This window comes from Siniperca chuatsi, linkage group LG18 (assembly GCF_020085105.1).
Source record: "Siniperca chuatsi isolate FFG_IHB_CAS linkage group LG18, ASM2008510v1, whole genome shotgun sequence".
NCBI lineage: Eukaryota > Metazoa > Chordata > Actinopteri > Centrarchiformes > Sinipercidae > Siniperca > Siniperca chuatsi.
Window position 1 is genome coordinate 20660749 of NC_058059.1, and position 27806 is coordinate 20688554.

Genomic DNA, 27806 nt, shown 5'->3' on the forward strand with positions numbered 1-27806 from the left:
TTCTTTTAAAATATATATTGTAACATTAATTATTCATTATTGTGTTATAACATCCAGTGGATAATAATAGTCAAATAAAATTCAGATTGTGGCATTTCTTAAACAGTTTAATGGAACTGAGAATTATACTAGTGTGAAGAAATAGCCACTGAACCTTTTATCGATCCCAAACTGTATCAGAGATCTTTTAATACATGGATTTACACTACTACTAGATTAAGATTACACATTCTGTCCACAAGGTGTCGCACTTTCACTTCCATCGTACAAATCCTCCTCTCCTCAAAATGTTTCTTGACTCTTCAACTCAATGTTTTTTTTAAACAGGATTTGACAAGTTGACATTATTTTCTCAAAACTATTTTCCCAACATGTATTTAGCTGCCTAATTTTGTCATTTATCCGGCTATCTTGCCTATTAGGCCTACATGTGTGACACTAAAGCATCCTGTGAAGAAATCTGTCATGTCAGAATATCGATATGCTTTAATATATACAGACAGAGTCAACAGTGTTAATCTCCCAGACTGGTTTGGTGTGTGTTTTGGTGTGTGATGTGGAGGTGCTACAGTCTCATATGCTCTTTTGGCCATTTAAATCTTGTACACAATACACACAGCATTACTTCGTTAAATCCTGTAAATCAAACATTGTGAGGTGGAAATATATGGTCGGATTGTTTGATTGAAATGTTTTATTGTCTTTGTGCTTTTTTTATTTAAATGTAAGTTTGTTTTTAATTTAGATGGCTTTGTAAGATCAAATAGGTAGTTGAATGCAAATAAATGAGGCTATTCTTCGTTTAAGGCACTGAAATACAAAGTATATTTCAAACTTAAATTTTAGCCTTTAACCCTAACATTTTTTTCTCGGAGCACTGGGTGTTTTGTATAGGCTAACTGTTCCAGGGACAGCAAAGGCCCTGTGTTTTTCTACGCAAATTTCCACCTGCAGGTTCGCCTTTTCATTGGTTGAAACCACAGTCAGATTCCGCTGCGGAATTATCTGATTGAAAATCTGGGAGGGGAGAAAAAGAAAGAGAGCAACAAGTGTGATGGTTTTACACTGCTTTGCTTTTCTGACTTTTAGGAAAGGATTTTGCGACGCATTTTCTGAGCCGCTTCACTTCCAAAGAACAAGGGAATCGTTATTATTATTACTGCAAGTTTGATTCCGACGGAAACCTGTTCAGTTAACGGTGAGTAGGCTACCTGCTGACTGGCAAATAAAGTCTAAACCCAGCTAGAGTGAAACTTTTGAAGACTTTTATTACTTTTTCACAAATAATAGAATCATTTAAACAGTGAAAATATCTCACATTTGCTAAATTAAACTATATGTCTGTAGGCCTGTTTGACCAAGAAGGCTAGAAAGAAAAATAATTTACTCAGCGCGAGTTTAATAAAGCGATACGTTTTTAATAAATGAAATTCTAAGAGCACTCCACCAACAATTAAAGACTGAAATTATGTCAATTAAATACAAAAGCAGCCGAAAGATCTTAGACTTAAACGCTTGCGGTCACAAAAATGACTTGATCAGTATTTTATTCGCATCCATGCTTTATTATTATTATTATTATTTATTATTAAAATACGTTTTGATCGTTATTGTGTCGCTAACGAAGTTTTGTTGTGTGCAGGATCGACATGCCCCGCTCATTTCTGGTGAAAAAGAAAAGGTGCGCGTCTTTTAATGCTCACCGATCATATGAGGACGAGCCGAAGGCCCCGATGTGCACAGGTAAGACTCGAAGACAAGATAACATTATCTGAATATCTGAGGGAAGCAACGGTTAGGGCAATTAAATTAGTACCGTCTACTTTTACTGCTTTTTATATCGTTATTTTAAAGCAGCTGCTGTGTTTTAAACATTTGCATGCATTTCTATTTTTAGGCAGATTTGAAAAAGGATGTGCATTAATCATGGACATGATATTATTCAAACATCAGTCTCCATTTCAGCATGTCAAGATTAGGTAATGAATATGTGTTTCCTGTTTAAACAAAATGCCCAAGAGGAACTGCAGGGTTTTGTTTTTATAGAATATTTACCTGCTGTCTAATCACACAGAGCAATGTATTTTGCTTGAATGAATCATACTTTTCTTTTGTTGTGGATTTGTAGAAGTCCCACCAAAGGTTCAGAGTACAGACTTTTCAGACAGGCCTCAGTCGGAGGGACAGTCTTCCCCTCCGGACCACCGCTTGTTTGAAAAGGACGAGGCAGAGCTTGAATGTCCCTTATCTGCTCACCTAGAGCCAACCAGACTCCCTGTGGCTCCCACACAACCATACTACCTAAATGGTGAGCTCCCAGTACACTTATCTCTATCTTTTTCTGCCACGTCTTCACTATAACTTTTAATCAGAGAGGTAAAACATGATTTTTGTGTGTGTGTGTGTGTGTGTGTGTGCACCTTCAGAGCCTCACATGGCAGGATTTCCTCCTTACTACAAGCCGACGTACGCCTGGGAGCCGGTGCCTTCCTCCTACGAGCTCCGTCAGATGAGTTTCAGCCCCACAGTGCTGCAGCATGCCAGCAATCTGTACGGCACCCACATCAGCCGCAGTCCACAGCCGCAGCAGCCTCTGGACTGCAGCACGCACTACTCCCCCACCTCCAGCACCTATCACTGCATCACCTGTGACAAGGTAAGCACTGTTCGCCTCACACCTGCACATGCTGTACAGCCATAAAGGTTAAAGTATCTGTAAATTCAATCTGCAGGTTTAAATTTTTTGTTCTGAAGCTTCTCATCAAGTCACTTTATCAAGGCAAAATGAAAATGTAAATGTGGTAAAAGTTTTTTCACTGTTATCTGTTATCAGCTAGAAATTCAGTTGAGTTTGTCAGCCACCTCCATTAATGGACTAACTCTGCTTTAGGTGTTCTCAACGCCCCACGGACTGGAGGTTCACGTCAGGAGGTCGCACAGTGGAACGAGACCTTTTGGCTGCAACATCTGTAGAAAAACCTTTGGCCATGCCGTCAGTCTGGAGCAGCACATGAACGTCCACTCTCAGGTATATCAGTGACAAGTAATATAAAACATTACAAGCTACTTCAATTTAACGTGGTACCGCAGCGATTTAGTATTGCACTTTCATAGAGTCTGGGGACTTGCGAGAGACAGATAGGGCCTACAAAAAAAAGGTAAAAATCAAAGTAGCAGAGATATTCAGACTTTTAGACCTTAGTATGGGTCAAGTTCCTACACTTCCCATAATGCAATGTTTTCATTAAACTCTCCCTGCCTGGTAAATACCCACATCTGTCAATCTTGACACCTCAAGTTTATAACACAGGCTCTATGTTAAAAATGTGTCTTCTCCATGCCCCAGCTGAGATTACCCTGGTGACATCACTATGACATCATCAGGGTTATTTTCTATCTATAGAGCTCATTATAGCACATAAGTTTCCCCCTCTGCCTTAAAATTGACATTTACCTGACCTAGTTCTGAGTTGAGTTCAAAGTTTGTTCATTAGTTTTTGAGTTAGCTTCACTAAACATGAGAAAATACATTTGATAAGGCTCAGACATTAAGTTCGATCAACAATTATTCAGTCATACTGATAAAATGGTAATAGATTATCAATTTATATTAAGTTAATTAAAAGATCAGTTGATTTCCTTAAATCCCAGGATTAGGTTTTATTGTGTATAACTGAATAAAAATAACTTTTTTGACCAAATAATCTCACTATAAAGTCAATTTGGGAGCTTTTGATCATGTCACATGATCTTCCACAGCACAATGAGTTTGCCAAGTTGCCATGGAATTGTAGTTCCATGGCAAATGTTCAAATTTCGTCATCTTGTTCACATTGGCTTAAAAGTTGACCTTCAAACTTGAAATGTGAACATCTACAAATCTATGACAACTGGGCAAACTCCATCTGCTGATGAAGATCATTTAATATGATCAAAAGCACCAGAACAGCTACTAAATGAACCTTGTGGTGAGATTATTTTGTCAACTTTGAAGGTCAACTCTTCTGACATCCTGCTCTTTTTGTTGACGATTGCGTAATACTCTTTGCACTTTTGTCTTTGATCAGGAAAAAAGCTTTGAGTGCAAGATGTGTGGCAAATCATTCAAGCGCTCCTCCACTCTCTCCACGCACCTGCTCATCCACTCGGACACGAGGCCTTACCCCTGCCAGTACTGCGGCAAGAGGTTCCACCAGAAGTCTGATATGAAGAAACACACGTACATTCACACCGGTAAGTACCAGTATTCAGATTGTTTTACAGTAAGTGGCCATATTTTTTATTATACTAAAATAAATAAAAAAATAAACTGTCCATGGCTCCTCTTGCTGTAATCATCTGCTTTCCAGGTGCAGCATGCAGGAATTGTTTCCAGGAGTAATATAACTAGTGATAAATCAGATAAAGAAACTAAAACAAATGTCCTGTGGATTTGCATATCTGGTTTTCCTGCTTCACGCAGAGCTCTGTAAAAGGAACTCTGTGCTGTCGACGTTTGTTGCCAATAAATGTTTGACAAATCTGAACAATGGCATGATTCTTCACCCATAGATATTAATGCAAACTTTATCTGTCTGGTAAAAACACTTGGCACCATTTTTGGTATGGATGGCAAACCTGATTCTCCAGGTGAAGGGGAAGCTGCAACTTCTTTACGCAAATTATTTGAAAATGATCCAATATTGAATTGTGTAGATTTCTCACTGTTTTGTGTGTGTGTGTGTGTGTGTGTGTGTGTGCGTTTTTATTTTGTAGGTGAAAAGCCCCACAAATGCCAAGTGTGTGGTAAAGCGTTCAGCCAAAGCTCCAACCTGATCACCCACAGCAGGAAACATACAGGCTTCAAACCGTTTGGATGTGACATTTGTTCCAAGGGCTTCCAACGTAAAGTGGATCTCCGCAGGCACCACGAGAGCCAGCACGGCGTGAAGTGAAGACCAAACGAGCACGAGAGCCTAAACCTAACAGCACCAAGTGTTTGTACATGTACATTAAATTCCAATGAAAACAATAAACGGATATTGATGTAATCTAGATGTCTGGTAGATTTTGGATGGAAGAATAAGGAAGGATGGAAGAATAAGGAAGCTGTGAAATAAAATTCTAATTGAAGGTGATTTAACTTGAGAAAAAACTGAGTGAATTAAAATGTATTAGTTAATATATTGTAATCTTAGTAATAAGTAATCTTTTAAAGATGTGTTTACATGTGGATGAATGGGAGATGTGCTGATGTCATTTAGATTAAAAATATGCTTTTGGCTTTTGATAACAAAAACAACAAGAATTGTATCTTTGGCGTCATATAATTTATTTAAAATATGCTTGAGCAATGTACTGTATGTTGGCTGGAGTCTGTGTGTGAGTCGATAAATGCTTTCAATTAAAATAAAGGGTGAACTAGGAAAATCGTTGGCTGTTCTGTTAGAATAAAGACACGCAAAGTGCGATAAAGTATACAATCCTTTGAGCCTGAAAGGTAAAATACATACACACTGTTTGTCTAAGACGACACGATGAGCACTGTAAACACACTTTTTTTTCTCCCTGATCTGCTCTTTCTGTGTGTTTTTCTGAGTCGCTTTCCTGTCGGAGCAGGATGTTATAACTATGTGACTGTGGCCTCAGGTGAAAATCTCTTGCGGGACCAGAGATAGTGTGTAATGGAGTAATCCTGTATTCAAATAACACACCTGGAACACCATGCAAATCCAAGGCCAGAGAGCTATTTATTCCTGAGAGTCGACTAGAAAGCAGATGAAGGAAAATTAGCAGTCGTTAAGTGAGATATTTCATTCTGTTAGATGCTCAGCAGCTTCCTCGTTATTACATGCGAGGCAAAACCAGCTCTATAATCTCAGTAAAAAATCTGAATTGCACAAACTGTCATCTAGACCATAATGAATTTTGGCCACACACCCTTGCATACATCCAGTGTAGCTGCTTGGCCTTTACAGTGCATTGAGTCTAATGGGATACAGGGATTAATTTAATTAAAGAGGCTGTGGAAAAGGGATTGATTACTTAAGTCAACCGTCACCACACCCAGCCAGCCTGTTGGATTTACATCAGCAAACAAATGGTGGCTCTAACGAAGACTCACCACCTTCCTCAAACACCAAACCTGTTAGGACATTAAGCTGCTCGAGGCAAATCAGATCATCACCTGGACCTTTTAAATCTGACAAGAACTGGATGAAGTCTAGTCAGGATTTGTAAAACCTCTGTTTTTAAAGATAAGTTAGACCAACTGCTGATGTAACAGCATGATGACAACACATTTGTTCAGCTTAATGGATCCTAAATGTGATCAAAGTCTTAGTTAGATCATCAAGATCATATAGAAATTAAAAGATCCTAATTTCACCAAAAGTCCAAACGTGTATTCGCCTATGTTCTGTCATGGGGAGTCACTGCTGCAGAAATCAGTGTCTGCACAGGGAAGAGAGGAGACATGATGGCTTACTGTCTGGTAAACAAATCTGAGGTCTTTATGCAAAATGGGTTGATATTACCAGGGAAACAGGGTCCGTTGTGATCCTCTACAACAGTTAGACCTGCTGCAGCAGCCGCTGCATCCTGGTGTGAGGTGACAGAGCAAATCAAAATCCTGCACAGGTATTCAACAGAAAAGAGAGAGAGGATCATCTTGGGTGGGACTGAACAAACAGGACATGGGTCCTGAAAGGGGAGGGGTAGTGCTGCCGTGGTAGCCTGAGGAAAAACGGGAGAAAATGAAGAAAGCCTGCAGGTCTGCTTGCACCTGAAACATTCCTTCACTGGTGTACAGGTGCATGGGTGTGAAGAGCTTTATGTGGTGGAGATTTTTTAACACAGATATCAGACAAAGTAGCAGATGAGGACTGTGCTGGAGGTGTTTATGTGGTTATCCAGCCCTTGTTCATTTGCATATGTGTGTTGCCTGGGGTGTTGTGGTATCCTTAAAGTTGCAAATGTACTTGATTTTCTTTCTAACTGAAAAGCTCACTGAGCTTCACCTGGGAACAGTCAGAAAACAGTTTCTGAAAGTTTTTCAGAAGCTGCATGAAAAGGTACACTGAGCCAACAACAGGAAACTATTTGAATATATTTTAAAAGGATTGTTTGCCGTGTGACAGATATCCGTAACATGTGCATGTTTCTGCCTGAACGGTGGAGTAGCAGCACAATCTGATACCAGAAACAGACCAAATCTGTTCCATCCAGTAAAGACCAACCAACAAAAAAATCAAGACTCAAACATCAGTGCTGTTTCTGAAAACACAACCTAATCCAAATGCAGCTCTCTCTCTGTCACACATACACACACATACCTGGCAAAGAAATGGAGCAGAGAGCTGAAATTTGTCTTGCAAATTGTTCTATGCAAATAAACCCTGGCCAGTACTGTGGAAACGCTGCAGGATGGAAGGATGGCGGAACACGCCTGAGGCGTCAATGACACATTCATGGATGGAAGGCAGAGCGGGAGATCCCAGAGAAGGGCCACTCTGTCCCTGTGAGAGCAAATAAATGTCACAGGAGTCTGAATCATTATTTACTGTTAAGATATTTGTCACTAAATAGACCTTTTGTCACAACTTGTATCTCCAACTGGCTCTTGTTTTGAACATAAATACCCACACCCCCCCAGAAAGAAATCACTTCTACAGTTGTAGGACCCAGATTCGTGCTCTGTTCTTCCTGTTTCTACATTTAATCTGATGCCATGTCAGTGGATGTAGGATTCAAATGATTTGTCTATCATGTCGCTCAGTGTTTATTACAACCTTTGAAACATAAACCTTTCCTCTCCTTTGTAAGATTGCATTTGACAGAGCAGCATGCTATATGCTTTCCATAAAATCAGGGCAAACATGCAAAATGACAAAGAAACAAAATTAAATAAGAGAAATAAAACAAATATTATAGACTACCTGAGACAGTTTGAGGCCAGAAAAGATGTAGCTGCAAATAAGCAGGCCTTCAAATCTGTTATTATAACTAAATTATAAAAACATGGCCAGACTAACTAGAACTGCTGTACTACTATAGTGCTTTCACAGAATATGCAAAAAAGACTTTATTTCACAAATGATTGTAGTGTATTTTTTATAAAGAATATATATATATAGATAATAGATATAATAATAATAATAATAATAATAATAATAATAATAATAATAATAATAATAATAATTGAGAAACTAAATCTGGCATTTGAAAGTGATTGCAAAAAGATTAACTGAAGAAATAAGCTGAGTGATGAGCATAAGGACTTGGAGCATGTGCAAAAAAGCACAATAAATGTGTTGCCTTTGTAAAGTCAGTGCTGAATGACATGCCAGTGATCCATCACTTTTTAAACAGGTTTTTAAAACAGGCAGAATAGTCCAAATAGAAAAATAAACTGTCAGCAGATTTCCTTTGCATGACTGGACACAGGAAGATACTGTATGATCACATCTGCTGCTTGCCACACATTGTGGGGGGGTGTGATACTATTTGATTGCCAGTGACAATGTGTTGTGGCCCAGCACGTCCTGCCCTCCCATAGATAAGTGTGGTGATGACGTGTACAAAAGACCACGCCTACAAAGTGTCATACAGGAGTGATGAGGGAAAAAACATTTCCTGTGGTTGCTTTTTTCTGGGATTCAATAATCTATTTTACAAGTAGGCCACACAGTGTGGTGTGGTGCCTTCAAGTTACGTCCAGCCTGTTGTCATTATAAGAAGAGACCCAACACTCCAATGCAAGAAACAGAAAAAACAACTTGCCAACTTAGAAGATGATCATGAACATCCCTTGGTATGGTTACAAGTGGGGGCCTCAGAAATAATTTAACAATTTAGTTTAGTTTCTAAATTGTGATGTTTAATGACCTTTGACCACTTTGTCAACTCTCCATCAAGCACAGACAGCCACTGTCATTCATTCCTCAGAAAAGGCATTTTATTTTGTTGCAAAACATTAATTTATCAGCACTCCTGTCTGGCACGCCAATAAAATATGTCAGAAGTGATAAGTCCTGATACTGGCTGGGGCGTCTTGGATGTTTGCCATGTGGTGAGTCGTATCCCAGGAACCACATGGCATCCCCGTCTCTCTGTCCCTATGTTTCCCTGTCAAAACTGTCTGATAAAACCAAACAACAAATGCCATAAACTTTTTCAAAAGAAAGACTTGATATTGCTTTGTAATATACAGTATAATAATTCATTATTTTTTATTTATTGATTGTGTTTGCTTAATAACACAAAGCTGACATCTTTAACTTTTAGTGATAAATTTCCCTGGAAAATTTGAAGGCAGCATCATTGCAAGCAGATCTACTGCAGTGGTTACCAACCTGGGGATAGGGCCCCCTCCAATGGGCTGCTAGATAAATCTGAAGATTCGTGAAATGATAAACAGGATGGGAAAGCAGAAAAATAACATTTCTGCTACTTAAAATTATTTCTTCTAAAATTCCCCTGGTCTTTGCTTTCTTATTGCCACCTGGCAATATCGGCCTGTTGATTGGTCCACTGCTTTGGTCCAGATTGAAATATCCCAAAAACTATTAGATGGATTGCTAAGACATTTTGTTCCTCTAGCTCGATCATCAGGACAAAATTTGAATGACCTAATACCTCCAAAACTAATAACATTTCCATCACCCTCAGCTGTACTTTGCATTTAGTGTTAATTAGCAAACGTTATGCTAACATGCTAAACTACGATGGTGAACATAGTAAACTTTATATCTGCATGACATCAGCATGTTAACGCTGTGCTTAAGTACTGCCTCACAGAGTGTGCACACAGTGAATGGCTGTAGACTCTTTAGTATTGTTAATTTAGATATTACTGGACAATCTTTCATTTTCCCTAAAATCTCTTCAGATAAAACAGGGAAACAAAATTCCTCTTTCATTATCTTAGGTCAAAGTGAAAACATAGCACTGAAATGGCTCTCCTCAAAGTAACTAACGACATTCTTATGCGTGCAGAAAAAGGTGAATTTTCCATTTTAGTTTAACTTGACTTATCTGCTGCCTTTCACACCACTGATCATGCTATTTTAATTGATAGACTACTGTGCTGGGTTGGTATCTCTGGTACTGCACTCAAATGGTTTTCCTCTTATTTGTCTGACAGACACTTCAGTGTGCACATTAACAATTTTGTGTCTTCCTCTGCTCCTCTCTTGTGTGGGGTCCCTCAGGGGTCGATCCTTGTACCTATTCTGTTCTCATTATATATGCTACCTCTGGGTCATCTGCTTACCTCCTCCAGTGGTATCTCTTACCATTCCTATGCAGATGACACACAGCTTTACTTCTCAGTTAAACCTAATAACCTCAATAACCTTACCACCCTTCATGACTGTCTAGCTTCTGTAACAAATTGGATGTCTCAAAATTTCCTCCATCTCAATTCTGACAAAACTGAGGTCCGTGTGAACGGCCCCGGTCGCACATCACCCAAATTCTTGCCTCCCTTCATTGGCTTCCAGTAAAACACAGAATCAACTTCAGAATCTTACTGACGTACAAGGCCTCGTTTGGCCTGGCACCTGCATACAGCAGAATTGCCTCTCCAATCATCTGATCAAGACCTTTTATCTGTCCCCCGTTCCTATTTTAATTCCAGAGGGGACCGTGCTTTTGCAGTTAGCTCCTAAACTTTGGAACAGGCTTTTCCATTCCATCAGATCTGCTGAATCTGTGGTTTGTTTTAAACGGCTGCTGAAAACTAATTTCTATAGGTTAGGTTTCATAAATACTCTGTTTTGCCTTTAGTTTTGTTTATTTTTGGTTGTGTGCCTTAATTTTGTCTGTGTATCATGCATATGTATTTGTTTGTGTGTATATATGCATGTATGTTTTTATGTATGTATGTATACTTGTTTTGTATGTGTCTTTTTTATCCTGTGAAGCACTTTGTAACTATGTGTTTTAAAAAGTGCTATATAAATTAAAAAATTATTAAAGAAATTATTATTACTGCACAAACATATTCAACCAGTGACATGGGTCACAAGTAGACATTGCTTTGTTTCAGGGGTCACAAGCCAAAAAGGTTGGGAACCACTGGTCTACTTTACTGTAGAAAAATTGAAATGCTTGTGCAGCTGCGTGACAGTTGTGGGCAAATCTTCACATTAAAGCCACTTGTTGAATAAATTACAAGAGTGCAGGGAAAGCAATGACTGATGATGATCTTTTGTTTTGCCTACAGAAAATGACTAGGCTTCGTAGGTGTGGCCTAATGTCTACATCACACATCCAAATATGACCATTCATACAGAAAGCCTTTCAGACTGACAAACAGTCAGCTGCAGGTCCAGAGGTTGGAAGTGCAGAGGCTGAGAGAAGAGATGACAGAAGAGTGGATATGCTGAGTGAAAAGTCAGAGTGAGTGGGAGCAGGGGGGTGAAATCTGAGGGCAGCAGGCTCTTTCAGAGTATGCTGGGCGGTGGAGAGTGTCTGATAACCTTATCATGGCCTCCCCACACTGTAACGGCTGGAACAGGCCAGCAGAGCTGCAGGGAGGAGCGAACAGGCCTTCGACTGAGATAGCACCACAAGCTGGACAAATATTCGATGGACGAGGGCCCCCTAGAGACAGAGAGAAAAGAAAGAGAGAAAGAGAAAGATCGTCAAAATCCTTACTTCACCACAGCACACAACAGATTGTCAGTCAAAGCCTTGGGTTTTTTTCTGTCCCCTCCTCCTTACATCTCTCCCACAAAACACTGAGCTTCATAACATTGTGATAGGCCAGGCTGAATGTCGCCATTTATGTTTTTATTGAAGCTTCTGATAGTGTTCACAAAGTTCAAACAGTTGTATGCTTCAATTTCCATAAATGGAAGCCAGTACAACAGAACATAATAAACCCACAAGAACACATAGTTAACATAGTGAAGTGTACAAGCCGACAAAACAAACTGAGATTTACAAGTAAATAAATTAAAAATAATAAATGAAATTTAAAAAACAAGCAAACATGACCCTACAGTACCAGTAACCCGCTCTACACTGATCCTCTAAGAACTGTGTGATAGAGGGTGAGAGTTATTGTTAGAAGTGGTATGGACTTCTCCCAGAAAACCAGTGAAGTTTACCAGTGGGGTTTAAAGTTTCCTAATATCCTCAAGTCTATTTGTCAGACTAAACCCGATTCTTTCAAAGGTGGAGGGTACCTGACAAATCACTTCTGATGCTTTTCAGTGTTGTGGTATTTTCCTTGCAGTTATAAGCCTGTAAGCAACATGCTTTTTTTCACAGCAGACATTTTGACTTGTCATCACAGAAAAAGCACAGGTGTAACATTAACGATGGCTCCATGCTACAGTATTCAACTATCACAGTGAGCCGTGTACGTCATTTACAGAGCCATCATTAATGTTATCAGTTACACCTGTGCCTTTGCTGCTATGACAAGTCATAATGTCTGCTGTGAGAAAGGTGTAAAACCTTACCCAGAGTCAGATGAGAAAATGTTAATCAGTTTCATCACTGTGTATCCAGTACATAGTTGATCCAGGAACTGCTTAGCCTAGCTTAGCGCAAAGACCGGAAGCAGGGGGAAACCTGGGGAAACTGTTAGCATAGCCCTGTCATGAACAAACAAAAGAAATACACTTTTCAAGAACTCCAAACCTGTCTAATTTACTTTACATGTTGCAAGCTACCCACCAACCCATCCAAGAGACATGTGGATTTTGGTAGAGGCAACCATACTGTGAGGATAGAACTATTGAGCCTTTGCGTGCGGACACTGGTCCCAGTGGTTGTTGGTTAAGAAATAGCTCATACACCTAACATAAACAATACTGTCTACTTGTTGTCTATGGTTATGTTTTATTTCTACATGTGTGAAATAAACAAAAGTCAACTTTGTAATTGTTGAAAGGCACGTTTTTCATTTACTACTTTTCATCATTAAGCTAAGCTAGGCTAAATATATCCCAGACCTGTTCCTGGACTAGATGCACAGAGATGAAATACAGTGTAACAAGTTGATAATTCATTAGTTGCAGTTCTACATCTAGCACATGAGAGCCAAAAAGCAGCATCACATTCTCCAGCTGACCTCCAATTAGGGAAGTTATTTTCCCAATCTCTATAACTGCACATGAATGCACCATTCCAGCAGACTTTTCAGTAATTTTGCACTTTCAGCTGCATATTTTCCATACAGACATATGACAGAACACAATTATGATATATTTATATATATATATATGATAAATATTTCACCAAAATGTCAGACTGGTCTTTAAAAATAACAAGATAAAATAAAATGTAATGAAATCCCAATACTCCAACTCAAATGAAAATGATTCAAAAAAGTGAAAGCCTTGTACTCCCTTAAAGGCATGAGAAAAGAAGACAAACTAGAATCAAAGTAAACACAGTGTCACTTCAGACTAATTGTGTATATAAAAGCATCTTAAATAACTCGGTAAACACACAGACACAACTGTTTCTTCTCTGAGGGGTTGACAGTCTGTTGACAGTTTCTGGGAGGGACAGCACACAAATCCTCTTTACAACCCTCTGACAACAGTGGCCTTCTGACAATACAAAGATACTTTTAGTGACTGTTAAAATACTCACTCCTATTACTCATATCAAATAATAATACATAGACAGACCATTCACTTAGACTCAGAGCACTCAAGAAAATGTATTTACTTGTGTTGTTTAAATTTGATGGAGCCAAATCCCATCAATCCCACAGCCAGAGAATTTCTGACTGCATTTTGTTTGGTTTTACACTGCCATCACGTGGCCAAATGTGTACATTGCTTCATGTTTAAAAAAATAAAGCATATAAAATAAAAAAATAAAAGAAGAACATAGATGATAGATGTTATTTGAATAATGTAAAAACAGTATTAAATTTCTAATACAATCTATAAGAGGATTCTACCTGACTATCTTGGAATGTCACTGAGTTAAAACTCTGCATTTAGATAAATATCTATCCAATGCATTTCATGACTTCTTTGTTTTTTTCAGATTTCTTAGATGTAAGACAAACGTAAGAAATTGTTCTATTTGAATGTTCAACTTAAATGTTGTTGACAACTTGAATGGGTTTTGTTTAAGTTTTATTTTTACTTAAGCGCAGTCTGCGCAAATAAATGATGCGGAACTATATGCATGCGTTAGCGTTTCCACCCGGCCTTATTTTGCACTTGGACGCACATTCACGCTGCTGTAACGACAGGAGTGTTTTGAGCGGGTTACTCTCATTCAGTTTCTAACGGTAACTGCAGTGTTCTTTATGCCAGCGTAAATATCACAATTAAAAGAGCCAACATGGCGCACTCGGAGATGAAGCTGGATTTTACTCTGAAAGAACTGACTCTTTCCTGTCAGGCTGAAGATGTCGATGTCCCCGGCAGCTCGTCCACCGTGGAGCTGCAGGACAACAGACTGATGTGTGTTGAGTATCCGGCGATGGTCACCAGTGTGGACAAGATGCTGGAGACCCTCGGGGGTGAACAAGCAGTGTCCAAAGTAAGCTATCAGGCCCGGGTATTATTAGCTACACTGTGGGGGCCTTAAAGCAGTCTTAAATACCGTTACAGTTCACAAAGTCTCGTATAGATTTCATAATGTTACACGTAATTCTGTAGTTGTATGCCACAAACTGAGACAAATGGGAGTGTAAAACAAACACAAGTACGTTGTAATGTTGGGGTATATGAATTTTAAGTTACATAGCTTCATAGTTAGCCACAATGGTAAATTTCAGGGTTTTATGAAACGTTTGTCCACCTAACAAAAGCTAAACCGCGCTAATCTGTCACCTGTCTGCATTTCCTGTTGATCCCACAGACCTTCGCTCATCCCAACAGGCGTCTGGAGCTGCGTTACCGACCTCAGGACCCTTTCTGTCACTCTCTGTGTGGAAACCGCTTCCCGTCAAGCAACCTCCTCCTCAGAGTGCGGCGGCGGGTGCGAAAAAAGGACCCCAAGGACGCTGAGATCCGCATGGACATACTCGGAGTCATAGGAACAACATACAAATTTCAAGGTTGGATTAAAAGTCCTCATAGTGTATGAAGTTTTCGAACATTTTCTGGATAATATTTCAGTATCTCCCATTTGTCCACCCACATCGTGATGAATTGTGGTTTCAAGTTGAGTTAATAACATTTCCTTTATTTTTCCCTTTGCACCTCTTTTAGTGGTTCTGTTTTCCTTGTCACTACTGTCAAACAGTGATCTATTTTCTTTTTGCAGGGCTGGCAGACTTTCAGTGCCTCGCTGTGCATTCAGAAGGTGGAAAAAACGCGTCTTTGTACGAAAAAATCATCCTCCGCAAACCAGAGAATCAAGAGTTCTTTGAGCAGCCCATGCCATACTTTCTTCCCCCGGCCATCTTCTCACGCCTCGACAGTCCTGTGGATTATTTCTACCGGCCTGACATCCATCAAAACTCAGTGTGAGGGCTGGGTGGGAAAAACATCATTTACTCGGTCAACCTTGCAACTTCTGCTAGTTATTTGTCCTGTCCAAACAACAATATTGGAAACTCTATATGTTTAATTTCACTGTGATCCTGATGCAGCTTATCAGGAATATATTAATAAAACATTTCTCCTCCTTTCCTGTTTATAGCCAGTTGCCCATCAACAAGAAGAACTTTATTGGTTTGAATCGTGCTCGCCGCCCCCACAACGCCATCTTTGTCAGCTTCACTGATCCCACTGTGCCCACCGAGTGCATCGAGGCGGCCAGGGTCAACTGGGCACGAGTTTGCCTAAAGGAGAATGACAAGCAGGCTGAAGAACAACTGAAAAAGGTATGTGTGCTGCTGTAATCATGGTTACCGATTACTAAAAGCACAACGCACCCTCTGATTGCCAGGGTCACTAGTGTAATGTAAAGAATAATGTAGAGAAATTCGAGGCACTCTGATGTTAGTTAAGTCCTTTATTACAGCAGGAGGGACCATAACTTACACCAGAGTACAAGGAATCCACACTGGCCATTTAAAGGCTTCTCCAGACAAAATGTAATTGAGGGCTCATTAGATAAAAATTAACTCTGACTCTTTAATTGAACAGGGCTCATTTGACAATAGCAAACCGCAAAAGTAAAATACAAAAATAAAGTAAAAGTAAATTAATTCACACTGATGAAAGACTAGGCTGACAATTCTCTGCTATATTTTCTTTAAAACAGTAAATATTCATTGTCTTATTATCTTCTGTGGCTAAAAGGAGCCCTGTTGAGTTTTCTTGTATATAAAGTTTCTGTTAGTCTTCAAAACGCTTTGTGTATATCCTTGAGGCCTAACAAACGTGTTGAATTCATTTCCTTCCTCCATAAACCATTTGCAAAATGGAAAAATGTTAAACCTGCATTGTTTAAATCCATGTTTTCTAGCTTGCAGTCTTCTTCTTCCCTGCTTTTGCCAGTGCATTGCTGTGCTTTTGACGCATTGCTGCCACCTGTAGATCAGTGGAATAGTGTGAAAGTATTGGCAGGAATGTGTATCACATCATCCACATACACATGAACAAACTAAACGGAGACCCACATGTACAAACATTGCTCCATAGCACTACTAGTGGTCATAAACTCCACAGAGCACCTTTAATAACTTAAAAATGTCTGTGACTGTATTTAAATTCCCTTCTCACACTGTTGTCACTTTATTTTTTCTTCTATATTTTGGCTCACATTACGCAGTGACTGCTAATGAAAGCCAGTTCTTTTTACACCAGGCCATTTTTGACAGTCACTCTATTCAGCAGTGTAGCCAAACCATCATAAACAACAGTTTTCACTCCAGAAATGGCATCTGGTTGAAGTCAGGAAATTATTTTATATGTTACACAGGTATGACTCAACTTCATTTTCTGGGCTTTTATCTTATCTGAAACCAAACTTTTTGTGCCTAGATGTTTGAGAGCCGGCCCATCTGGTCACGGAACGCGGTGAAGGCCAACATCAACATCCACCCTGGTAAACTGAAACTGCTGCTGCCCGTCTTCGCCTACTACATGGTGAGCAGGAGGACGGAGTGCGCTTGGTAAAGTGTGAGCATGCATTTCAGGGGGAAAAAAGCAAATCCCGTTCAAATGCATTTTCCCTGATGTCATTCACAGATATTTTGAAACAGCGAAAGATTGAGCACTAAACCTCAGTGAGGTGTTGCTGAACAGAAATGTCTTGAAATGGAAAATCTGTATAGAAATAGATTCTCATTTTCTTTAGACTGTGGTGTTGTGAAGCACCTTTCAAAATAATGAAATCCAAAACAACAACCCCACAAGCTACAGCCTCCACGACAGTGGTAGAAGAGAAAAAATCCTCTCGGTCAAAGTTTTAAAAAATGGAACACTAAGGCAGTGTTTGTTACACAGCTACTCTACTGGATTGTATTTTATTGTGTTCATATTGTGTTAAGTGTTCATATTGTTGTGTCCACTCTCATTTGTAGAGTGATTCATGCAGTCTGTTCTCTGCTTTCCTAAGTCCTATGTAAATCACCAAAGAAATGTAACACAATTGAAATGGGGAATCAGCATTATCTTCTGCCCAAATGTAAATTAAACATCATTTACTTTTTTAGGTGACAGGGCCGTGGAGAAGTCTGTGGGTGAGACTGGGCTATGACCCCCGAAAGAGCACAGAGTCCAAGAAATACCAGATGCTGGACTTCAGGATCCGCTGTAGCACCAAGCACGGTAAGAACCTGAGGCTGTTACTGTATATTTTCAAGGAGGTTTTATTCAGTTATTTTTTTACTGAGCTCTGTACAGAGTTACTATGGATTTTCCATTCCTGACATCAAATATTAACAAAAATGAAGTGCTGTGACATTATAGAAATGGATCGCATAAAATAATTTTGAGACAAATTTAGCAAAAGTTAATTGAACATCAGCAGTTTTCTGTCGAACTTTCTTCAGCAGCCAATTCAGTGATATTGTACACTATCAGTTTTTTATTTTTTGAGTCTTAATGAAAAGTCAAGACCTGTCTGCCTAACCCTGACTGTTGGTTCCTCTTTCTTCCCACTTTCAGGGTATTCATTATCTGACATGCCAGTAAAAGCCAAGCGGAGTGCCCTTAACTACAGTCTGCCTATCACATTCAACAAAGCAGGTAAGTTTGTGAATTTTAAGTGTGAGTGGCATGTGGACTGCGCATGTGTCGGCGTTTTTGTGTACCTGCCAGAAGCTTCGTCTTAAACCATCATAAATTGACGTTTTATCAAGTTTTTAAGCCAAGTTTTCTACGCTACACTGTTCCTGGCCATTGCTTTACCTATATGTTTTAACTTGGTAAAAGTTTTCAGTCATCGGACGAATGGATCTTAAGTGATTTTAAGCTGGCTGTCAACTCGACATGGTTTACCGGACTGCCTCCACTGCTGGTAGCTTTTATTAAGGATTTTAAGCTCTTTAGCGCTTTTATGGGCTTTACTGTGGATTTCAAGCTTTGAGCACTCTCACGGACTAACTGCAAGCCTGATGAGTGTGGATCTTGTCACATTACCGACTCAAAGCTGAAGAAAAGTATCGCCTGTCTGGAAGCCGAGCCTAGAGAAAAAGACAAGCTCATCCTGGAGTTCTCCACTGTGGCCTTGGCCCAGGCAAAACACCTTGCAGTCCTCAGCTCCTCTGGCTGCGGCAACCGGAATGGGACCATCCCGTCTCACTCCCCTGACTGCTCCACTCCAGAACTGGACAATGATCCCACTCTTCCGTGGCTCAGCTCCATCATCGCTGGCGCCCCGGAGCATGAAGCCATTTCAGCTAAGCCTGAAGATCCGTGGCTCCCTATGGGTGCAAAGCCCAAAGCAATTGCCATTTCTACTCCTTGCCGAGCTCCAGTGGATGCATAGTCACTCGTCGGCGGGGGTGGTGAGAAGGCTGTGGTGAGTTTGATACCACGTCAACCAGAGCACTGGACTGTAGTCTGCAAGGACAGCCTGCCTCCTCCACCTTCACATCGGGACCTCCCGCTGGCCAACAGGTTTGACATCCTGGATACGCAGGACTTTCCTCCACTGGAGGGACGCTCCCTTTTTCCAGCGGTCAAGTCTTCCTCCTCTTCTCACCGCAAGTTACTGAAAGAGGCCGTGATCAGGAGAAGCTCTGGAGGTCTCATTCGTCCTGAGACGGCAGAGAACACCTCTGCTAAGGACGCCGCCCCCTCGCTGCAGCAGTCCCCGGCCACAGCTATCCCAGGGACAGCTGATGGAACTCAGCGGTCTCCATGATCATCGACTCTGCCTCCTCTCATACCCCCAACTACGAAAGTTGGAGATTACATAGTAAGGAATATCCGCTTCGTTAATGCAGTCACACACTGCTTTCCCGAAGCTACGACCTCCGACATCCTCGAAAAACTCCCTGGACTCCCGACGACTATCACGAAAATCATAGTCCATGTCGGCACCAATGACACCACCCGTAAGCAATCTGAGCTGACGAAAGCATACTTCATCCATGCTTTTATTTCGGGTCCAATTCCTACACTGGGCCGTTTTAGCAGGATCCTCAGCCTTCAGTCTGTCTGCAGTACCTATGACGTTGGCTTTGTTCACAAATTTAACTTCTTATCGTTCTACCTTGTTTGCGTGAGATGGTCTTCACCCAAACAAGTCAGGTAGTTGCTGGCGGCTAACCTGCAGCACGCTGTGCTGTCCTCCTCACGTAGTTGACTATTTACATCACCTGTTTCCCCTCGCTCTTCTTCTTTCTCTTCTCTGCCCTCCATAAACAGCCACGCACCCTCTGCTGTCACTAACTCCTCCTTGTGGACTGAACATAGTGCTGTTATTTGGAGCCCGGATCCCTCTAGTGCTACTTTTAAAATTCCTGTGGTAATTTTACATAGGTCCTTAATACAAAACAGACACAGCAATAATAATAATTTAATAAAGATCCGGGCCAGAACCCTACCTCCATTCTCAACCTCAAATCTGACCCAGTACAGACTTTTTAAGATGGCTCTTCTCAATGTAAGATCCCTCTCTAACAAAACGTTTATTTTAAATGATTTTATCTCTTCTACTGATTTAGATTTTATGTTTTTAACAGAATCCTGGTTACGTCCTGGTGATCAGTCAGCTGGCTGAATTGTGCCCTCCAGATTATGACTGCTTTAGCCGCCCTATGGTCTGTGGTCGAGGTGGGGGCCTTGTTACTGTCTATAGGAAGCATTTAAAGTGTTACCTCATAGCTTGCAATGATTTTCCTCCTTTTGGAGTGCTCATGTTTAAACTTGGTGGCCCCCTCCTGGTCATATTTGCTATTATTTATTGCCCCCCTAAACCAGCTGGCTCCTTCTTGTTGGAACTCCCTGAGGTTTTATCCAGTCTTGTTTTAAATTATGATAGAATTGTTGTGGTGATTTTAATATTCATGTTGATGACTCTTCTAATGCCCTTGCTGCTGATTTTTTTTTTTAAATATCCCTAACTCTTTTAACTTAAAACAACATGTGTCTGGCCAAACTCATTCCCGTGGCCACACCTTAGACCTAGTCTTTAGTCTGGGCCTGAAAACTCCATCTGTTGAAATCAGTGACATGTTTGTATCCGATCACCGATGCATTGTTTTTAACTGTGAATTAGAGGCTGCTAGTACTGTCTTGTCCCGCTCTAAGTACACGCGCGTCCTTAATGAGAGTAGTGCCTCAAAATTCTGTACACTGTTCAATTCTCCTGGGAATATGTTTCCCGATTCCTCCAACACCAACGACTTGGTTGATTCTTTTAACTACCTGTGTTCTTCAACCTTAGATCTCATAGCTCCTCTGAAAAATAGACCAAACCCAAAGACTACAAAACAGCCATGGTTAAATGACAGTATTCGAAGCTGTAAAAGGAAATGCAGAAGAGCAGAACGCAGATGGAAGAAATCAGGTCTGCAGGTCCACTTTGTGGCTATGGAAGAGTTATTACTCCTTTTATAATAGGATGGTGAGGGATGCAAGAACATGTAATTTCTTTGCACTTATTTCTGCCCATCAGCACAACCCCAGATTCCTATTTAAGACTGTGGATCAGTTAGTTAACCCAGCCTCTCCTGCTGAGTGTGATGTTGATTGGGAAAAGTTTCTTTTGTACTTTACTGGAAAGGTGGAGTTAATAAGATCTGGTATCACCCCCAATCCTGCCTTTTAAATGTGGATCACCTGCTCAGGGATTCTTTGAGCAATTTTTCTGCTGTTACTCTGCCTGAACTCGCAGACATCATGTCTCTTATGGGAGTATCCTCCAGCCCTCTGGACAAAATCCCAACTAGGTTTTTGTTGAAAGTTATGGATTGTATTGCGCCCCTTTTACAAATTATTTTTAACAGCTCGCTGTTTACTGGGGGTGTCCCAGATTACTTTAAAACTGCTTGTGTCCAGCCAGTCCTAAACAAACCTGGGCTTGATCCCACCCTCCTGGATAACTATCGTCCAATCTCCAAACTGCCTTTTATTTAGAAGATTCTCAAAAAACTTGTATCTAAGCAGCTTCTTGCTGCTGTGGAAAACAGTAATACCTTTGATAAGTTCCAATCTGGTTTTCGTCAGCACCACAGCACTGAGACAGCCCTTCTCAAAGTCACTAATGACATTTTAATGAATGCAGACACGCATGTGTTCAGTTCTTGTGGACTTTAGTGCTGCCTTTGACACAATTGGTCATGGCATTCTTTTAGACAGACTGAGGCACTGGGTGGGCATATCTGGCACTGCACTAGACTGGTTCTCATCTTATCTGTCCAATAGGAAATTCTGCTTCAGCATTAATAACTTCATGTCATTCTTTTCCATTATCAAATACGGTGTGTCTCAAGGTTCAATTCTGGGACCACTACTGTTCTTCTTATACATGCTTCCCTTGGTTGATGTCATCCGCAGACATGGGATTTCTTTTCAGACAGAGCTTTTGCCATCAGGGCCACAAGGCTCTGGAATAACTTTCCCGAAGAAATTAGGTTGTCTGAGTCAGTGTCTTCTTTTAAGTCTCTTCTCAAAACACATTTTTATCGGAAATCATATCCTGATTTTACCTGAACTGGCTGTTTATTTTATTGCTTTTGTGTATTTTATTTCTTTATATTTCATCATTCACTATGGTATTTTATTTCTCTTGTTGTGAAGCACTTTGTACTTTGTGCTCTATAAATAAAGTTTTATTATCATCATTTATTATTTACATAGAAAAAAGGCTATATGGTGTAATCAATACATGCACACATTATCACTTCAGACTATCTGAAGATATCATTGAGAGAAAATACCGGGAGGTCTATGCCAATCAAATCTATGCCAGTAGAAATCGACTTATACCGCTGGATTGCGAGTGGTATGCCAGTATAAAACGGCATATACTGCTGGATCAGTGTGAAATGGCATAATCAGGACGATTGATGAGAGTAAGATTTAAAATCATAAACACATCTTCCAATAACATAACATAATTCAGACTGAAAAATGTTGACAGCTCTGGGTATTGTGGCTGTTAAATGCTATGAATGAGTTAGCACGACGTGGAGCATTGTATGATGTAATGATTGCGTTCCACTAAACAAGTAGTATTTTAGGCTAAGTATTATTTGGTTGGTTGGCTCTAAATTTCTGTTACTGATTAGTCAGACTGGTTACTGTGGCTATGCTAACAATAGCCATGTTAGCTAGGGCTAGCTCCAATAAGAGCTTTTGAGTACATCAATAAAGATGATATTACTTTACTGTCATTTCATCGCACATATCACAACAACACAACCACGGCAGAAACGTATACATTCCTTTATTTACAGCGCTATGTTGTGCTAACATTGGCAATAAAGAAAGAAAGAAATATACATTTACGTCATTGGCATCACATTTGCTTAAGGCATCAGGGAGCGGTACTGGTGTGACATTGGCTTGCCACTGTTAAGCGGCACCTGCCGGTAGGAAATGGTATGTGCCGGTGCAAGAGGGCGGCATACTTCTCTACGATTGGCATATGCCGCTGAACCACCAGTGCCATACCATCAGCCACTTTAAATTGGTTAAATTGTTTATTTAGCTTAAGAAGTAGGAGAATTTTCTCAACCCATAAAGGAAGACTTCATCCTTCAGTGTATCAGAAAATTTCATTTGGAGATACATGGTTTTCACTGGACAGGATGGGTATGAAAATAAAGTTTCTCTAAAATGTAACTAGTAACTAAAGCTGTTAGACAAATGTAGTGGAGTAAAAATATTTGAGTAAATATACTTAGTTACATTCCAGCACGGCAGAATGGACATAGTCACAGTAGACAAATCATCCTACGTACAGCCAAACTAGCAGTAGCAGCGTACGACTTGATGGGCATAGTACTTTCTCGAGTGCTAGCATAGCGCTTGTGCTTTTCAGATTCCATATGAGAATCCATGCTTACCATTGTTCCAAGTTCGAATGTTTTGCGACAGAGTTCACATTGCGGCTCATACGAATCGCTGGAACTTCTTATTAAATTTGCATTATCATGGCTGAGACTGCATTGCTTGCTCACAGCGTCGCGTTCTTGGTGTTTTCCTTTTCCCCGCTGCAGCCCCCAAATTGGAAGCTGGATAAACATGTTCTTCTTCTAAGTTAAAATGAGGATCACAGCCTGTACACAAGGTGTACAAACCACACAAACAAATAGATATTAGACGTTGCAGAAATTGTTGTGAGATATAAAATACCGGTAAAATAAAACATAAAAACTGAAGAAAAAAATAGAAACGCTCATTCATTCTGCCCCAGATCCAATTTAATGCCTCCACTCCTACAATTCCAGACATTAATACATTTTTTCGACCTTGAATATCAAAAACTAAATTTAAGACTTTTTAAGGATCCGCGGGGACCCTTCAAAAACCATCCAATCGTCTATGTCCATGCCCTATCTCTCACAGTAGGCTGTCCATATAAAGGTTTGGCGCTCATTTAGTCAACATACAACACTGAGCTCTACATCCATGCTGCTACACTGCTGCCTGCTTTCAGAAATGTAACTCTCTCCACCTTCCCAGCCTCTTCCTGTATTAGCATTTAGTCGTTAGTGAATGTTTAGCATGATGTGTACCTTGGGCTCTGCCAGGGGGGTTTGTGAGCTTATGGACAGTCTGTGTCAAGCTTGCTCAAATTAATTTCACCCCATCACATGGGCAGAACCACACCGCCCGACTAAAATGCATATTGCTGAAATAAATGGTTAAAACCTTGAAATAATCTTCACTGTTCCACTCCTGTTACCTAGGTAAACTGTTTTGTTTTTTTTCCCCCAGGTCCCCAGCCAGCTAGTGTGATGGAACTTCCAGCTCAGGAGGGCCCAAGCACTAGTCGAGACCCAGTCCCAATCACATATCAGCTGAAGGTCAGTGAGGATCCAGTATCTAGCCTAGTCTGGCCTAGTTATGTGAAAACATTGTTGGAGCATAGAATTAACAAGCTAGTTTCAAGCCCTTCTTGCTTAATGGCAGAACTGTTTTCATGGTTAGATTTTACATTTTGTCTGTATTTATTCAAATGATAATTTCATATCTTGTTTTTTTATTTTAGTTTTGAACACTTTGGATCTCCATAAGCCTAAAGGTTAAAATGTTGGAAGATAATGAGGGTTGTCTTATCTGTTGTGACAAAGTCTAAAATTGATGGTGAAGGGATTGCCTATCAGTCATGGCCAACTTTCACTAGACAAAATCTGTATATCTGCTGCGATACCAACTGTCCTCTTTGATCTCCACAGGAGTCATCTTACATTTTCAGAGAGGGCATGCTGCCTCCTCACAGACAGATGTTTTACCAGCTGTGTGATTTGGATGTGGAAAGGTACATTACAGTGCTGTGCATACACTACTACTTTTTTACGCATTAATTTTCATCTCAAGTACTTGAGGGTAACTCAAGCTGATATCAGGGTATCTGCAAGTGCTGGGAATTATGTTATGTAAAGGCCTTAAATTGTCCCAAATACAATTAAATTCAATTTCATTTATTAAATTTTTTTCAATTTATTTCGCGCTTATTCATAGCTTTCTTTATTGGAATTTTGAAAATTATGAACATAATGAGACCTAGGCCAGTGTAACATTTTTTAGTTAGTTACATAGTCGTAGTAGTAGCCCAACACCACGACATAATAAAGTAAATGTCAGAGAAGGGGTATCAAATCATTAGAAATTATTGTAATGAAAATGACCATAGAAATACTCAATCTTCTACTTAAAGTAAAAGTAGCAATGCCACAGTGTAGTGTGTGTCTCCAGTATCCAACAGGTGATTGAGCAGATCTGCGATAATGAGCAGGTATGTGACGAGCGGGACGGCTGGTGCGTTCTCGGCACCACAGACAAGCTGAGGGACATGATCTCAGCCATGATCAAGAAGGTCATCCGAGCCCAGAAACCAAGTAAGGAAAATGTTCATCACAAACAATGGCTGTTGTGCCCTCATTCACTTCATGGACTCCATGTCCTCTTTGTGATCACACATTAGCTACTCAATCAGATGCAATGATAAAGCACTTCCTCTTATTGTAGACACAGCACGACCAAAAGTGTGACCAGGGCTGGCGATATAGTGAGCCAAAGTTCTGTCCCGCTTCTGGGTTAGCTTCAGTCCTGCTAGCTTTCTTTGCTCTCTGTAATTTCTCATACAGACTTTAGTGATCCTCTACCTTTTCCTCTAGCGCCACCATGGGTTGTCATTTAAGTGAAATGTCTCAACAACTATTGGATGGATTTCCATAAAGTCCCCCTCACAATGAATTTAAATAACTTTGGTGATTCCTTAACTTTTCATCTAGCGTCATCATCAGGTCAATTCTTTAATTTGTCCAATACTTTGCTTTTTGACTAAATACCTGCAAAACGAATGACTTTCCCATCAGCCTCAGCTGTACTTTATGTTAAGTGCTAATTAGCAAATGTTAGCATGATAACGGTAAACTAAGATGGTGAACATGATAAACATTATACCTGCTAAACACCAGCATGTTAGCATTGTCGCTGTGAGCATGCTGACATTAGCATTGAACTCCATCATTTTAACAAAGATAAGATGATTGTTTTGTTAGACAACTAGAAGCCTTGTGAAGCTTTAACAGTGCTTCTGTGGTGAAAAAATCCATCTATGAAAAAATACACTGTTTGATGAGGTTAGTGGAACAGGACCGATACAAGGGGGGCAGGACTTTGGTGTGTTAACAAGGACTCCTTTTGGTTTGTTAACTGATGTTATTTCTCTCCCTCAGCATTGCCAGAAATGCCGAAGAGACGAAGACGCATAGGCCTAAGTTTAAAATCCCCTGGGAGAGATGTGGATGCAGAGGAAGAGATGCAGGACGACGAGAACAAGGATGATGAAGAGGAAGATGAGGACGATGAGTTTCAGCCATCGGAGGGAAGTGAAAATGAGATGGAGACAGAAATACTGGATTACATGTAACAAAAGACTACAATTTTTATGACATTAATCTTGACTGTAGAAATATTTTCCATTGTTCATTTCTGTAAAAGGTGATATGTGTGAATTCTTTTTTGAGTGAAATGTGAATAAAAATGGAAACATTTCTAGCAGTTTGTGTAAGAACTGTATTATCTTTGTAATGACATTGTTGGTTAATACAGTGTCAGGGATACCAATAAAGTTGCAGTTTTTTAAGATCTCCAAATAACATGAAAAATCATGACACAAGAGATACACAACATTGTCATGGCAAATACCTTTTAGAAATGCCATGCACTAGTCGCATGCTGTAAATACCGGTGTATCCTTTATTTAACAGTATTAAGAAATTATTTTTCTAAGACAGACAGACTCAGTAGAAAAAATCATGACAAATGTGAAAACGGCAATGAGAATGAGAAAAAAAAACCCATACAGGATAGGTGCTTAAAAGTGCTACAAACTACTGCTAATCTAACTGCTTAGCTGTACTGTGCCTTCCTGGTGGTTTGTGGCCCCTGGCTGGACATATTGTATGTTTACACATGAATATGGTAACAAATGTATATATGTGTATACTGTATAAAGGGAGCCGTGTCTGTACAGGTGCTTTTGGACAACCATGAAGATGCCAGTGTGTAAATTATTGGGCAGATTTATATACCATAATGGCCATAATAAATTAGACAGGTAACATTTTGGAGAGATGACTAATGTCCATTTTAATTTACTAAAATAGTTGTCATTGTAATCTACGTATCTACGTATTTACAGTCCAGATTTGCAGCATTAGGAAAAGGGTTATACACGAAACAAGGGTCAACTTTTGGATTGGCTGCAGCAGTGTGACTTTGAGTCCAGTTGGACAGCTGTGTCAACTCCACAGAGGTTGTTTTCTTGATACACAACTGCAAAAGTTGGGAACTAAAAATAAAGAAAGCTCAACGCAAGAACTTGGGCTTTCACCAACTGAAAACTACCATACTGTGCAGTCTCAGCACAATAACAGCCATAGAAAATATAAATTGAAAACACTCAAAAACTCATTAAAACAAGCACCATTTTATTTGCCATCACTATTTAACCATTGACTATTTGGTTCCATGGAGAGAAGAGCTTTAAAGGACAGTATAGGCTCAGTCCATCGCAATGGCCAACATGGCAGTTTCATGTGGGGTGGAGGTTCTTTATTTGTAATAAGGAAATAGAACCATATAAAGGCCAACTAATCAAATTTCAGATTCCATATGTCATTGAGAAAGAAGGGTTCATTGAAATATGTCATCTCAGTCCTATCTGGAGTTGTCTTTAATTACTGTGTTTTCAGATTAATATATTCACATTTCCAATCATGTTTTCAAGCATGTGATATTATTTTATATTACGATATT

General features: G+C 39.9%; 2 protein-coding genes across 3 annotated transcripts; both read left to right on the top strand.

Moving 5' to 3' along the window:
- Window positions 1–935: 935 nt before the first annotated feature.
- gfi1b (growth factor independent 1B transcription repressor) lies at window positions 936–5409 on the top strand. Its single transcript, XM_044174917.1, has 8 exons — window positions 936–954; window positions 1090–1198; window positions 1643–1743; window positions 2129–2308; window positions 2427–2656; window positions 2891–3028; window positions 4068–4233; window positions 4756–5409. Exons 3-8 carry the CDS (start codon window positions 1650–1652, stop codon window positions 4932–4934), a joined length of 987 nt encoding a protein of 328 aa, XP_044030852.1. The 5' UTR covers window positions 936–954; window positions 1090–1198; window positions 1643–1649; the 3' UTR covers window positions 4935–5409.
- An 8732-nt stretch (window positions 5410–14141) lies between these two features.
- Window positions 14142–26546, top strand: gtf3c5 (general transcription factor IIIC, polypeptide 5). 2 transcript variants are annotated; one of them, XM_044174203.1, is made up of 12 exons: window positions 14142–14248; window positions 14362–14502; window positions 14824–15022; window positions 15232–15433; window positions 15610–15793; window positions 16899–17003; window positions 17573–17687; window positions 18027–18107; window positions 24255–24343; window positions 24716–24798; window positions 25236–25378; window positions 26222–26546. In XM_044174203.1, exons 2-12 carry the CDS (start codon window positions 14422–14424, stop codon window positions 26413–26415), a joined length of 1476 nt encoding a protein of 491 aa, XP_044030138.1. In that variant the 5' UTR covers window positions 14142–14248; window positions 14362–14421; the 3' UTR covers window positions 26416–26546. The 2 variants fall into 2 exon arrangements, with proteins under 2 accessions (XP_044030138.1, XP_044030137.1); XM_044174202.1 differs by having other exon boundaries at window positions 14155–14502.
- Window positions 26547–27806: the final 1260 nt, after the last annotated feature.

Coding starts and splice junctions, on each gene's coding strand:
- gfi1b (XM_044174917.1), top strand. CDS start 1,650: ATGCCCCGCTCATTTCTGGTGAAAAAGAAAAGGTGCGCGTCTTTTAAT. Junction 2,657..2,890: donor ACTGCATCACCTGTGACAAG/GTAAGCACTGTT, acceptor ACTCTGCTTTAG/GTGTTCTCAACGCCCCACGG. Junction 3,029..4,067: donor ACATGAACGTCCACTCTCAG/GTATATCAGTGA, acceptor GTCTTTGATCAG/GAAAAAAGCTTTGAGTGCAA.
- gtf3c5 (XM_044174202.1), top strand. CDS start 14,302: ATGGCGCACTCGGAGATGAAGCTGGATTTTACTCTGAAAGAACTGACT. Junction 18,108..24,254: donor TATCACATTCAACAAAGCAG/GTAAGTTTGTGA, acceptor TTTTTCCCCCAG/GTCCCCAGCCAGCTAGTGTG. Junction 24,344..24,715: donor CAATCACATATCAGCTGAAG/GTCAGTGAGGAT, acceptor TGATCTCCACAG/GAGTCATCTTACATTTTCAG.